Source organism: Panthera pardus, unplaced genomic scaffold (genome assembly GCF_024362965.1).
Source record: "Panthera pardus isolate Hobbes unplaced genomic scaffold, ASM2436296v1 HiC_scaffold_16, whole genome shotgun sequence".
In the NCBI taxonomy this organism is placed as follows: Eukaryota; Metazoa; Chordata; class Mammalia; order Carnivora; family Felidae; genus Panthera; species Panthera pardus.
In genome coordinates, this window is record NW_026526721.1 from 126735371 (window position 1) to 126750491 (window position 15121).

The 15121-nt window shown below is 42.6% G+C and overlaps 1 protein-coding gene across 3 annotated transcripts in view; it reads right to left on the minus strand.

Annotated features, from left to right (window-relative positions):
• EPHB1 (EPH receptor B1) overlaps positions 1-15121 on the minus strand; it is a 431060-nt gene that overhangs the window by 39582 nt on the left and 376357 nt on the right. For all 3 annotated transcript variants that reach the window (XM_053903793.1, XM_019437143.2, XM_019437149.2), the window contains one exon: positions 11252-11467. In XM_053903793.1, the coding sequence (XP_053759768.1) occupies positions 11252-11467 (216 nt within the window). The remainder of the gene's footprint in view (positions 1-11251; positions 11468-15121) is intronic.

Genomic DNA, 15121 nt, shown 5'->3' on the forward strand with positions numbered 1-15121 from the left:
TTGAATCCAAGTCCTGCATTCTTCCTGTCATATCAAAGAACTATTCTGCCATACCAGACAGCAAGAAAGTTCTAGAGAGGGTTTGCCGCTTTCCCAGCTGATGCTGCTGAATGAAGACAGGGCTTAAACAGGAAGCGTGATATCGTGGAACAAAGGTAAAATCTTCTGTGAAAGCAAAGGCCCTACAGATCTCAGCACAGAACTGATTGTGGCTGGAGCAGACACTGTCCCCCAGAAACACAGTGAGGATGGAGGCTGCAGCCTGGACAGTAATCCATGGGAATAACGGGGGAGGATGAGACAAGGGTATTGCCTCCACTGTGACCCAGGATGACTGGAATTCATCGCAGAGGAACAAGGGCTCTGCAGAACACGTGTGGGGTGGGCCTTATTTCCCCCAGCAGGTTCAGGATGAGCCTGGTGCTCACAGGGATCGCCCCCCAGGAGAGACTGTCCCTTGTCCCATGGTGAGGATAGGCCTCCAAGCCTGGGGCCCAGAGCAGTGCAGGAGGTGAGTCTGAGACAGATGGGGCAGATTCTAGAGGAAGTGGAAGCTGGTCCAGGCAGTCAGGGTGGGAAGGGAGGGGCAGCACCAGGCAGAACAGCACATAAGGAAGACCTGACAAAGGGAAAACCATCATGGAAGGACAAGGGTGCAGCTGGCAAGCTGAGAAGATGGCTTCTGCCTCCTGCCATGATGGGCAGATGCCCAAGGAACAGCTCTGTTTGAGGTTCACAGGGCAGAGGGGACAGAGAATGCCAGCGGACATTAGACGAGAGAAAGCAAGGAGAAGGAGGGATCAGCGAGCTTGGAAGGCAGAAAGCATCAGAAGCTGCAGAAACACAGGGTGTGGGAGGAGCAGGGGCCTGAGACAAGAGGAAGGAGCAGCAGGAGGAGCAAAGGGGAAGGGGCTGAGGGAGATCAGAGGCGCCTTGAAGATGGAGCTCAGTTCATGATGAAACAGGGAGGCCTGCAGGGAGCAGGGCCTAAGGAAGGCACAGAGCAAGGCTAGAGACTTCTCAGAGAGACAGCCTGGGGCTCTGAAGGATGGGAGAGTTGACACTACTTTGGCAGAAGAAACCTGGTGGAATACTAAGACGGGGAGATTTCACTCACAAAGGGACTGGATGGGGCCTTTTCCTACTGATGAGAAGAGAAAGCAAGCCAACTGGAGTAGGGTTTTTGACTTAACCAACAGAAGGCCACCATGAAGAGATTTGTGGGATTCTCTTGGGGCTGTGTCCACCAACGTGAGCTGATAAAGGGTGAATATCAGGTTTGTGAATGTGCATGTGGGCCCCAAATGCAAACAGTTGATCAAAGATGTGGCACCTTTCCTGGTACGTATGTGCTATTTTTCTTCTTGGTAACAGAAGACAGGACCAGTCATAATCAGAATGTGACCTGTGAAGTCAAACATGCTTGTGTCCTCCCAAGATGTATATTTTGAAGACCTTAACCCCCAATGGGATGGTATGTGGAGGTAGGGCCTTGGAGAGGTAATTAGGTTTAGATGAGGTCATGAGGGTGGGACCCCGTGACAAGATCAGCGTCCTTATAGGAAGAGGAAGGGAGACCAGAACTCTTGCTCTCTCTACCATGTGAGGATACAGGGAGAATGTGACCATCTGCAAGCCAGTAAGAGCACTCTCACCAGGAACCAAATCTGCCAAGACCTTGATTTTGGACTTCCTAGCCTCCAGAAGAAATGTGCAAAATCAGTGTCTGTTGTTCAAACCACCTAGGCTATAGTATTTTGTGATGGCTGCCCACACAAGCTAAGAAATTGGGAATGTTAATTTGAATACCTGTAAATCATACAGGTGTTAGAGCCCAGGCCAGCTCATAGATCTGTCCCTCTTAAAGGGTGGGAATTTTACCAGCAGTTAAGAACTCCTTAGGTTAGTGGGTTTATTCCAACCATAAGAAAGCACAAAGGAACACATTCTATCTGTTCATTATTCCAGAAGCCTGGTGGGAAGGAAATGATCCTGGGGCTAGAAATAGCAATTTAGAGGAGGAAGACCTGGGGAAAAGTATGGTGGAGAATTAAGACAGAATGAGACATGAAAGCTGAGGGCCAAATAGGGAAAACTAGAAAACTTTAATAGCTATTAATGAGGTCTTCACTTATAAAGTAAAACAAGATGTCTTGAAAGATGATGATATTAAAAAGGTCTTGAAAGAACGGCATGAAATGGGGGAACTAAGATGGAGTATGATACGGACTATAAAGACGGAGTATAGCAGTCTTAAGGACTGTTTCATGGAACAGGGGTAACAAGGGGAAGGTTCTACTTTTGGTGTGAGGGGTATGCTTCTAATAAACAGAATCTCCAGTGAGTAACAACAAAATAGAAGAGAAAAGGAAAAGAAGTAAGATAACAGAAAACTGTTTGAGCATTCCAGAAACTGAATAGCACAAGGTGAGTTTCACCTTTTGCAATTTTGCTCTGAGGAAAGTGTGCCCTGTGGCTAAAACTCCAGCTGAAAATCCCACCCCCTTGTGGCTGCAGGAACCAAGGGAAGGAGCCCAGAATAATCAGGATTGCTAGAGAGTTGGGGTTTGCAGGGACTCCCTGGAAACAAGAGAGCCAGGGAGAGAGAATCCCAAATTCTGGATATGAACTTTTCCCGATTCTCTGGCTGACCCCTGAATCATGCATTTATGAGACAGACTGAAAACCACAGGAAATGAAATCTGAGCTGTTTCTCCCTGCAGACTTGACAGTTTGCACGTTGAGTCTAACTGAGTTAACTTCCTGTTAAATCGGAAACATTGACACTTTTTGGATCAATGTCATAGCACCTACAAGCTCTACATTGTAACATTCATAATGTATATAATCCCAAACTACCATTCAGACAAAGACTCAGGGAAATGTGACCCCTTTTCATGGGAAAGGATGCCAACCTCAGGATGACCTGGGATTTTTTTTTTAAGTTTATTTATTTATTTTGAGAGAGAGACAGACATGGAGAGAGACAGCAGAAGAGGCGTAGAGAGGGAGAGAGAGAATCTCAAACAGGCTCCGCACCGTTAGTGTGGAGGCTGATGCGGGGTTTGAACTCACAAACCGTGAGATCATGACCTGAGCCGAAACCTGGAGTTGGACGCTGACCCGACTGAGCCACCCAGGCGCCCCAGGATGACCTCAGCTTTAAAGCAGCTATTATAGCTATGCTCAGTGAGATAAAGAAAGGTATGCTTATGATGTATAAAAATATAAAGCGCCCCAGTTGATAACTGGAAATTATAAAAGAAAGATTAATAAGAAATTGTAAAGTTAAAAAAGACAACATGAGAAAAAAATCACTAGAGGAACTTTCTGTTAGCAAAATGGAAACGGTAAATCAAAGAATCAATGAACTTAAAGACAGTTATAAGGAAGAGAGGAAAAATTGGGGAAAATAACGAGCAGAGCCTCAAGAACCTGTGGAACGATTTCACACGTTCTACATACAGGTAATTGTATTGTAGGTGGTGTCATTGCTTTGAGACACTCTCAACCTGTAGTTTTTCCCCTACCTCTTTATATATTAAAAAAACCCAAGTTCACACCAATACTTTCAATTCCAATTCAATACCACATAATTCATTTTAGTTTTGTTTTCCATATTTGTACCTCCTTTTCCAATAGCTCCCATTGTCTCCAATATATTTCCTCATCTCCTTACAAATAGCTAATTTCCCAACCTTTCTTGGCTGCTGGCTCTCCCCCACATGGATCTAGATATCTAGTAGGGATGCCTCCCTTGCCTGAGACATCTACCTTGATTGGGTCTGCCAAGTAGCTTTTTGGTGAAAGATAAAAGAAAGCCAATAAAGTGTTTTGTTTCATTCTGAAAGAAGGTAAGAGAAGAGTTTGGAAGGGAAAGACAAGAGAAAAGCCAGTTATTTTTCTAAAATGCAAATTCATCACCTTTGGATCATGTGTATCCATCTATGTGTGCACACACATACACACACACACATACACAGCCCTGGAATGACTTCCCATTGCTCTAAGGCCTTGAATTCTATCACAAGGGTCCAGAGGCTGCTGCTGACCTCCCTGGCCACTTTCCTCCTCTTTTCCCAAATTCCCAGCATAGGGGTCCTCTATGAGCTCCTTTAATGTTCCATTTTCTCTCTTGCCACAGGGCCTTTGTATGTGCTATTTATGTCTCTCAGTGTTCTAACCTCCCCTTTCATTTGGGTGACTTATTCTTCAAATCCCTGCTGAAGCACCATCTCCTCTTCTGGAAGCCCTCCTTAATCCCCCTAGATATGGTCAGATTATATTGTTATTTATTGTTTTATTCATGTTCTTACAGAACACAATGGCTTTTTTCTCCACTGGTCATTATGCACTTATATCTGTGTCTGACTAATGTTACCTTTCCTCATCAAACTGTGAGTGATGTGAGTAACAATAACAATGTCTCTTTTTGATCTTGATAGTGTCCCTGGCCTGTGACCAGTACTGACACATAGCAGCTGCTCAATACATACTGTCCATGTGAATAAATTCTTTGTAATTTTAGAACCACAAGTTGTTAATCAACAAACATGTTATCTGTCTATTTTTAAAATATTTATTTTTGAGAGAGAGAGAGACAGAGCACGAGTTTGGGAGGGGCAGAGAGAGAGGGAGACACAGAATCTGAAGCAGGCTCCAGGCTCTGAGCTGTCAGCACAGAGCCCGATGCAGGGCTTGAACTCAAAAACTATGAGATCTTGACCTGAGCCAAAGTCAGACACTTAACTGACCGAGCCACCCAGGTGCCCCATGTCTATTTCAATTAAAAGGAAAAGAATGGAGAAATGATATGATAAATATAGTGAGACAGAGGAACATAACAATTGGTGAGGGATCCTGAAAGCTCTTAGATCTAGGAGTTTATACGTTTTATCAGTTAGAAGAACAACAAAACCACAACGAATGGTCTAACTAATGTATACAAGAACATCATGTGGGGAATCCTTTACCTAAAAAAAATTTAATGTAAAGCATAAATGTTTGGTTCACATCATTATTTGGTGATTCACAGTCATTAAACTGTTAGTCCTTTCAAAGGCAGAATAAAGTTCCATTCAAAATCCAAATGTGAGTATTTATGCATGTTTTGGAACTAGAAAAAGTGATTTCAAATATACCTGAAAGAAAAGATATTTGATAACAGTCAACAAAGTGTTTTTTTTTTAAGGAAGAATAAAGGATAACCTCACCCAAAGAGGAGAACTTTTGCTAAAGTTATTATAATCCAAACAATACGGATAGTAAAACTTGTGCTAAAGTTGTTACAATCAGAACAATATGGTTGGGCATAGAATAAGTAAATAAGTTGATGGAGCAGAATTGAGAATCAAAACATGGTTCATATATGCAACTTAATATATGACAGGATGACAAGTGATCAATAAAATATGGATAATATATTTAACACATGGTATTGTTAAATGATCTATTCACTTGCATGAAAACAGGGTAAAAAAATATATATCCTAATACATACTCAAAAACAATTCTGAAGGGCACCTGGGTGGCTCAGTCAGTTAAGCATCTGACTTTGGCTCAGGTCATGACCTCACAGTTTGTGAGTTCGAGCCCCGCATTGGGCTCTGCACTGACAGCTCAGAGCCTGGAGCCTGCTTTGGATTCTGTGTGTCCCTCTCTCCCTGCCCCTACCCTGCTCAGGCTTGGTCTCTTTCTGTCTCTCAAAAAAAAAAAAGTTACAAAAATTTAAAAAATTTTTTAAAAAGTTTGAGAATAGCCCTTGTGTCCACCAACAAAAGAACGGATATATAAGCAATGAAATACTACAATAAATGGGAACAAAGTATTGCTGCACACAACAGCATGAATGAATCTCACAGACACAAAGAGCATAGACTGTAATTCCAATCATGTGAAGTTCTAGAACAGGCACAACAAATCTATGGTTGAAAAAATAATCAGAACAGTGGTTGCCCCTGGGTGTAGGGTAGGGGTGACAACTGACTGGGGAGGGGTATGAGGGCACTTCCCAGTGTGATGGCCATGTTCTGTATCTTGACAGGAGTTTGGGATATACAGGTGTATGGATTTGTTCAAACTCTATACATGTACACTTAAGAATCATTTCTTACCAAAATCTCTGGGATGAAGCAAAAGTGGTTCTAAGAGGGAAGTTCATAGCACTGCAGGCCTCGCTTAAGAAACCAGAGAAATCTCAAATAACAATTTAACATTACACTTAAAGGGAACAGAAAAAGAAGAACAGGTGAAGCCCAGAGCTAGTAGAAGGAAGGAAATAATAAATACCAGAGCATAAATAAATGAGAGAGAGATTAAAAAGACAATAGAAAATATCAATGAAACTAAGAGCTGGTTCTTCAAAAGGATAAACACAATTGAGACATCTTTAGCTAGACTCAGCATGAAAAACGGGGAAAGGACTCAAATGAAATCAGAAACAAAAGAGGAGGCGAAGTTATAACTGATACCTCAGAAAACCAAAAGTCTTAAGCAAGCGTTATGAATAATTATATGCCAACAAAGTGGACAACCTAGAAGAAATAAATAAACATTTTACTGTCTTCTGAGACTGAATCATGGTGAATAGCCCGATTACTAGGAGATTGTATCAGTAATCAAAAACTTCCCAACAAATATTAGGGCAGGACCAGACAGTTTCACTGGTGAGTTCTACCATTCAAAGAATATGTAATACCTATACTTCTCAAACTCTTTCGAAAAAACTTCAGGAAACACTTCTAAACTCATTTTATGAGGCTGGAATTATCCTTATACCAAAACCAGACAAAGACAATATAAAAAAAGACAATTACAAGTCAATATTCCTGATGAATTTTGATACAAAAATCCTCAATAAAACATTAGCTAACCAAATTCGATGATACATTGAAAGGATCATACACTATGGTCAAGTGGGATTTATTCCAGAGATGCAAGGATGGTTCAACATCCACAAGTCAATCAACATCACACACAGCATTAACAAAATGAGAGATAAAAATCATATGATCATCTCAGTAGATACAGAAAAAGCATTTGATACAATTCATTCATTTATGATGAAAACCCTCAAGGAAGTGGGTATAGAGGGAACATATCTCACCATAATAAAAGCCTCATATGACAAGCAATGGTTAATATCATACTCAATGGTGAAAAGCTGAAAGCTTTCCTTCTAAGATCTGGATAAAGACGGGATGCTCACTCTCCCCATTTTTATTCAACACAGTATTGGAAGGCCTAGCCAGAGGAATTAGGCAAGAAAAAGAAATAAGAGGCATCCAAACTGGAAAGGAAGAAGTAAAACTGTATTTGCAGATGACATGATCCTATATATAGAAAACTCTAAATCCTCCAACAAAAAAACTGTTAGAACTAATAAATGAATTCAGTAAAGTTGCAAGATACAAAATTAATATACAAAAATATGTTTCATTTTAACACACTAATAACAAACTGTTAGAGAAATCAAGAAAACAATCCCATTTACAACTGCATTAAAAAGAATAAAATACTTAGGAAAAAATTTAACCATGGATGTGAAAGACCTGTATGTACATTGAAAACTATAAGACTGATGAAGAAACTGAAGAAGATACAAATAAATGGAAAGCTATTCCATGTTCATGGATTAGAAGAACTAATATTGTTAAAATGTCCATACCACCCAAAGCAATCTATAGATTCAGTGCAATCTTTATAAAAATTCTAATGGCATTTTTTACAGAACTAGAACATATTATTCTCAAATTTACATAGAACCACAAAGAAAACTCAAATAGCTAAAAAATCTTGAGAAAAAAGAACAAAGTCAGAGGTATCATAGTCCTTGATTTCCAACTATTCTGTAAAGCTACAGTAATCAAAACAGTATGGTATTGGCAAGAAAACAAAAACAGAAACAGAATAGAGAACTCAGAAATAAACCCATGCGTACCTGGTAATTAATTTATAACAAAGGAGCAAAGAGTACACAATGAGGAAACGACAATCTCTTCAATAAAGGGTGTTGGACAGCCACATGCAAAAGAATGAAACTGAACCACCATCTTATACCATATACAAAAATCAGCTCAAAATGGATTAAAGACTTGAACGTTAGACCTAAAACCACAGAACTCCTAGAAGAACACAGGTGGCAAGCTCCTTGACCTTAATCTTAGCAATGTTTTATATTGGATTTGGCTTCAAAGGCAAGGGAAACAAAAACAGAAATAAACTAATGGGACCACATCAAACCAAAAAGCATCTGAACATCAAAAGACGCCATCAACAAAATGAAAAGGCAGGTTACTGAATGGGAGAAGATATTTGCAAATAAATGTATCCAATAAGAAGTTAATATCTAAATAGACAAAGAAATCATGTAACTCAGCATCAACAACAAACAACCTGATTACAAAATGGGTGAAGGATCTGACTAGACATTTTTCCAAAGACATACAGATGGCCAAGAGGTACATGAAATCTGGAAATGCATCAACAGAATAGGATGGAGTGAAGAATGGACAGAGGGACAGCTCAGATGGATGGTTATATAATAAATCATACAGAGCAAGATATTCATTCTAAAACCTAGATGGTGGGTAATGGCTAGCCTCTGTAAATTCTATCAAGCTCTCTGTATGCTTGAAAATTTTCCAAAATGAAATCTTGGGAAAAATAAATAAATTTCAGGTGTGCTTAGTATTTAAATATAGAGCAAAACCCCCAATAAGATAGTACAGGAAACTTTAAAAAGCACTTATAACCCTGGAGTGAAGAGAGATTTTTAAATAAACCAAAAAAACCGGGGTGCCTGGGTGGCTCAGTCGGTTGAGCGTCCGACTTCGGCTCAGGTCATGATCTTGTGGTTCATGAGTTCGAATCCCACATCAGGCTCTGTGCTGACAGCTCAGAGCCTGGAGTCTGCTTCGGATTTTGTGTCTCCCTCTCTCTCTGCCCCTTTCCCGCTCATGCTCCTGTCTCTCTCTGTCTCTCAAAAATGAATAAACGTTAAAAACATTTTAAATACCCCGATGTTTATAGCAGCACTTTCAACAATAGCCAAATTATGGAAAGAGCCTAAATGTTCACCAACTGATGAATGGATAAAGAAATCCATTGTGGTTTATATACACAATGGAATATTACGTGGCAATGAGAAAGAATGAAATATGGCCTTTTGTAGCAAAGTGGATGGAACTGGAGAGTGTTAATGCTAAGTGAAATAAGTCATACAGAGAAAGACAGATACCATATGTTTTCACTCTTATGTGGATCCTGAGAAACTTACCAGAAGACCATGGGGGAGGGGAAGAAAAAAAAAGAGGTTAGAGAGGGAGAGAGCCAAAGAGACTTAAAAACTGAGAACAAAGTGAGGGCTGATGAGGGGTGGGAGGGCAGGGAGGTGGGTGATGGGTATTGAGGAGGGCACCTGTTGGGATGAGCACTGGGTGTTGTATGGAAACCAATTTGAAAATAAATTTCATATTTAAAAAATTTTTTAAATAAATAAGTAAATAAACAAACAAAAAAACCCCAAGAAAACATAGAGAGAACAGATGCGTATTTTTGACCAGAAGAATATTAACCGCTTTTGGAAGCCAAAGGATATCATAAACAGTATCAAAAGAACAAGAGATGTGGTAAGGGGAACTAACTGTATCATACATGGAGACAAAGGGTTAACACCCTAATATAAAAAGGCTTCCTATAAATTTCTAAGAAACCAGCATACAACCCAATAGAAAAACAGGTAAAGGCATGTACATATAATAAACAGCAGCTGAAACGTGAATCCCAGTAACTGTGCGAGAAGACAGTAAAGGAGTATCTCCAGCAGTCAGGTGAAAAGGCAGACCAAAACAAAAGGAAGTAATGCTTTTCATCTTTGGATTGGCAAATTGGTAAAGACCGATTGCCTTCAGTGCTGGTAAGGATGTTGGAAGGTGGGCACCATACGTTCCTAGTGGAGCGTAAATATTCACAAACTTGTAGAAAAGCAGCTTGGCAGGAAGAATGCCCCTGAGACAAGCACAGCAGAACAATAGGCACAGTATGATCCCACTGTTATAAAATAAAAATCTTCAAATTTTGGAGCAATGAGAAAAGTGTGAAAAGAGACATGCCCAACTATTAAAACTGACGCCTAAGGACAGGGGTTGGTACACTATGGCCTGAACACCAAATCTGTCAGGTCACCTGGATTCTTATAGCCCATGAGCTAAGAATGGTATTTATACCCTTTTAAAGTGTTACCTAATTATCTACACAATATCCTCTATGTTGCCTCTTAGCCAACAAAGCCTAACATACTTATTATATGGCCTTTAAGGAAAAGTTTACTGACTCTTGCTTCAGGGGGGATTGTGGTTTCTTGGTTGTCTTTTTCCCCCCTTACTTCTCTGTATTGTTCTTATTTTTATAATAACATCCTGGGAGTGAAGAAACCAGGGAGACCAGTTAGGAAGCTACCAGAAGGGACCAGGTGAAAGAGAATGGTGCTTTGGAATAGGATGGGGGCTGCAGAGATGGAAAGAAAGAGGCAGATTTTATTTGAACCTATGGGAGTTGCCAAGGGATTGGACATGGATGGTGAGGCAGAGAGAAATCAAGGGTGACTCGCAGGTTTCAGTCATTCGTTGAATTGGTGGAACCACTAAGCTGGAGAAATTGGGGAGGAAAATGGAGGAGAAAGCTCTGCTTTGGACCTGTAACGGTTGGGACTAGAACTGTGAGAACCAGATGACTGGATGGAGGTGATGAGAGCTGCCTTGACTGTGGAGGGGGAAGCTGATTGGGAATACCAATGTGAGAGTACTCATCATGTACACGGCACTTAGAGCTGTCTGGAAGCACGGGAGAGGGAGAAGAGGAGGGGACCAAGGGTCTGCCTGGTGACACAGTACCCAGACCCACCGGCGCCTACTTCTGCTGATGGACGTCTCTGACACTACTCTCCAACTGCCTGGATTCCTCCAAATCACCTCTTCCAAGGTGTCCTTTTCCCACTGGCCAAGAACACCATCCATGGTTTCAGAGTAGACACCCTGACCCTTCCTTACAGCCTATGCCCAAATGCTTACCTGGACAACGAGGACAAGCAGCTGCTATTGTTTCTCCATCTAGCACCTGCCTCCCCCAGTGGGAGATAAGTTCAAGTGCCAGTCACTTCCAGTGTGCCCTGCCATGGGTCCCCGGCCCAGCCATGTGCAGCCACTTTTTATTCATGCCATGCTTTTACCTGAGAACACTAAGAAGGACTCACCAAGGAGCTGGTGTAGGTGGGGTCTGAGGTGTCATCCTGGAGGTAGCGGGAAAGGCCAAAGTCAGACACCTTGCATACCAGGTTACTGTTGACCAGGATGTTCCTAGCAGCCAGGTCCCGATGCACGTAGTTCATCTCAGCCAGGTACTTCATGCCTGCGGCAATGCCCCTGAGCATCCCTACCAGCTGGATCACCGTGAACTGCCCATCATTTTGCTGTAACAAGACATAAAGGGCATTGGGATCAAGATGGGCTTCAGTGGTTAAACAGAAGCCACAGGACCACGGTCCTGCTGCTTGTCAGCCTCTGTCTGTGACTGGCCATGCTGCTCACTGTGTCCTTCTCCCTCCCCCCTCTCCCCCATCCCTCTCCTTGAATGCTCTGCTCTCTCCTTGCCAACCCTGTTGATTCTATCTCCAAAATACATCTCAAAGCCATTCACGCCTCTCCATCTCTACTGCCTCCATTCTAACCAAGTCACCATCATCCATCACCTGTAACAGCCTCCCCACACCTGCCTTTCCCCAATCCATTCTCTACACAGCAGCTACAGCCAGTTTTGCAAGACATAAATCAGGCCATGCCACTCCCTGGCTTCAAGCTCTATAACAGCTTCCCATTCAATGTATTAGGGAAAAGCTCCAAACTCCTCCTCATGGTCCACGGGACCCCAGGGGATCAGCCACCACCTCACCTGCCAGCCACAGTGACTGGTGACCTCTCAGTCCTTTCCCAAGCCAAGGTCTTCCTTCCTTATGGCCCCTACACCTGCCGTCCCCTCTGCTCTTCCTCACAATCAACACTTACCTGCCCTTAAGGTCTCCACTAAGTGTCCCTTTTTCAGAGAGAATGTCTCTATAACTACTCCCCTCCTCCAAATATGATTAGCACTTTCTTACTATCTTCTCATCTTTTATGAATGCTCTTATTTTTCTTCTTAGCATATCACAAGTTTTAGGTGTGTATGTGTAACACCTATCCATCTGCCTCTGCTGCTTGGCTCTCTGAAGACAAGACCCTCTCTCCTGTGGTTACCATTGCACTCCCAGTGCTAAGAACTTTAAATAGAAAAAGCTCAATAAACATGTGCTCCATTAGTGACTACTACATCTCTCCCTGTTTCCAGAATTAAATGCTTAAGGTATCTTCCTTGGGTCCTACCAGAGCTGTCAACCTTGACATTGGGATAGCCATATGCACCTCAAAGGGATTAGTGGCAGGAGAAACACACACACAACGTATGGCATTGGCCCTCTTAGCGAATGGGAGCCAAGCTGCAGTGCTGCCCCTCTCCAGTCACCGGTGGGCTCACTGTTTCCTGGGTGGATGCTCTCCTTCAAGGTTTGGTGACAGACCTCAGTGAATGTATCAACCTTCCTCCTGCTTCCCCAAAGCCCTTGGGTCTTGGCTTCTGCACACACTGGTTACATCAGCGGATCCCGTGCTTTGCTGCCAATAACACATTTTCTCTTCTAGTCCCGCCCCAGCTGCTCCGCCGAAGAACGATAAGTAGTATTCTGTTAAGTAGAGCTTGGCCCAGGCATTGAGAGGCTTTGACTAGGGGAGAGGTGAGAGGAGGTAGAACACCCTGGGTCTAGTCTAAGTTACTGCTGGACACAGACCCTGGGCAAAGCAGCCACTCCCCAGCTCCCTCCTGTGAAACAGCACACAAAAACGTGCACAGCTCCCATTTACTGAGCACCTACTGCATGTGAGGTGATATACAACACAGTCACATGCACTACCTCACTTAAGTGTGTGTGAGACACAGCATCTATGCATGCACTCCTACAAAAGCATTTTCCATGCAAAAATAAATATGGAAAAACAAAACAGCCATTGAAAAACTACCCTGTGTATTAGAGAAAACCCCACCAATCAAATAGTCTAACCATGATAGTGTGAATGTTGAAGACTTCCTTCTGCAAGACTGCAAGCCCAGGTCTGTGTTCTAGGGCTACGCCCCTTGATCAATCAGAGTGAGCAAACTGACGCTCCCTCCACACCTTCCTGAGATGCCTCCCAGAAGAGAACCCCCAAACACACTGGGATTGACACACCCCAAGCTCCAGGCTGTTTCTAACTCAAACCTTAACCACCTCCCACCCTGCCTGGAATGCTTTCCCTGCAATATTTTCTTCTAACCAACTCCAAAAGGAAGTGCAGATCTGCTTTTTGGAAACCCTGACTGTTGTTCAGCACATGGTGCCCATCTGTGAGAGCTGGATGTGCTGTGAGTGATACGAATCCTCCTCCTTGCTAATGAACTTCAATCAACACCTCCTCGAGAAGTTAGCCAGGCTTTTGCGAACACCATTCATTTTCTCTAAGTAGGTCTCTAGGGACCTGCCTCCCCAGAAAGTTGTCATGCAACTTCTGTATGTTGGAAAATGTATCTCAGCTGCAAGTCACAAGGGTCACATTTTTCCAATTCAGTTTGTTACTTCCTCTCTGTAAGTGTAGACAACAATGTGGTTAAAAATGAATGTCTCCCAAAAGAAGCCGGTTTGTAGATAGATTCTGGGGAGGGGATCGGTGGTGGTTGTAAACAGCTCTGGGAAGAGAAATGTTGGAAGAATGCACAGCAATAGGTCTGTTTCTACTTTAAATCACTGAAGCCTTCATGGAACAGCTTTACCATCTGATTTGTTTTAATATTTAGGTCAGTCACCCTTATAGGTTCTGGGGTCAACGAAGGCCAAGAAGTGGTTAAAAGTCCAGGCTTTTGGGGAGCCTGGGTGGCTCAGTCGGTTAAGCATCTGACTTCAGCTCAGGTCATGATCTCACAGTTTGTGGTCTGAGTCCCAGGTTGGGCTCTATGCTGACAGCTCGGAGCCTAGAACCTGCTTCCGGTTCTGTGTCTCCCTCTCTCTCTTTGCCGTTCCTCTGCTTGTGCTCTCTTTCTCTCAAAAATAAATGAATAAACATTAAAAAAAAAAAAAAGTCCAGGCTTTGGAGACAGACAGACCTGGCCTGGACCCAGGCTCTGCTGCTCACTGCCTGTGTGCCCCCGGGCAGGTCATTTAACTTCCAGAGCCATCATTCCCACATCTGTAAAATAAGAACATAGCGTCCATTCTTCATAGGATTTTGGTGAGGTTAAATGAGACAGTATACATGAAAGGGCTTAGCTCGGTGCTCGTGAATACTAAGACAGCAACAACTGCTGGTATTATCAGCCAAGCCATAATGTCTCACAAATCAGCTCTCCCAGAGCCTGGTGAGAGAGTCTGAGGACACCAGGGGCCAGGACTACAGGTTCCTCGCAGCTTCCTGGTATGCTAGGGACACATCCTAGGATCCCTGCCATAGGAGAACCTCGCTCACAGGGCATTCTGGGCTCTACAGGTTGGCAGCTGCAGTAAAAAAAACCCCCCAACACCCACACCCCAACTGTAGCAGTGGATGACCGAGGCCTAATGATGCAGGCCTGAAGTTTGGATCAATTAATTAACTAACATGATTTTTTCTATTTCTTGACTTTTGAATGGCAAGTCATTCTTGATAGAATGTGTTTTGATCCTCCTTTGTGCAAGGCAGACAACAGTTTATTGCTTTTCAGAGAAGATAAAGGAAGTCCAGAAAGTTTAAGTGATCAGCCTTAAATCATTCTGTGTGGCTTTGACTTATAACAAGAATCTAAGTCCAGGATAGCAAATTACTTCTGCACTAACGTTCCATCTGTGATCAACTGGTAACACCTTCCTCAAATGTTGTGTGGAGAAGAAGGCTGTGTAGAAGCTTTGCAGCAAAAAGTGACATGATTGATTAATGATGTCTGCCATGGTCATAGAAAAAGAAAGTATAGACATGTGTGCCTGAAATATGCTACTCTTATTTGAATCTTTAAACTCCTGTCCAGGGTCTTT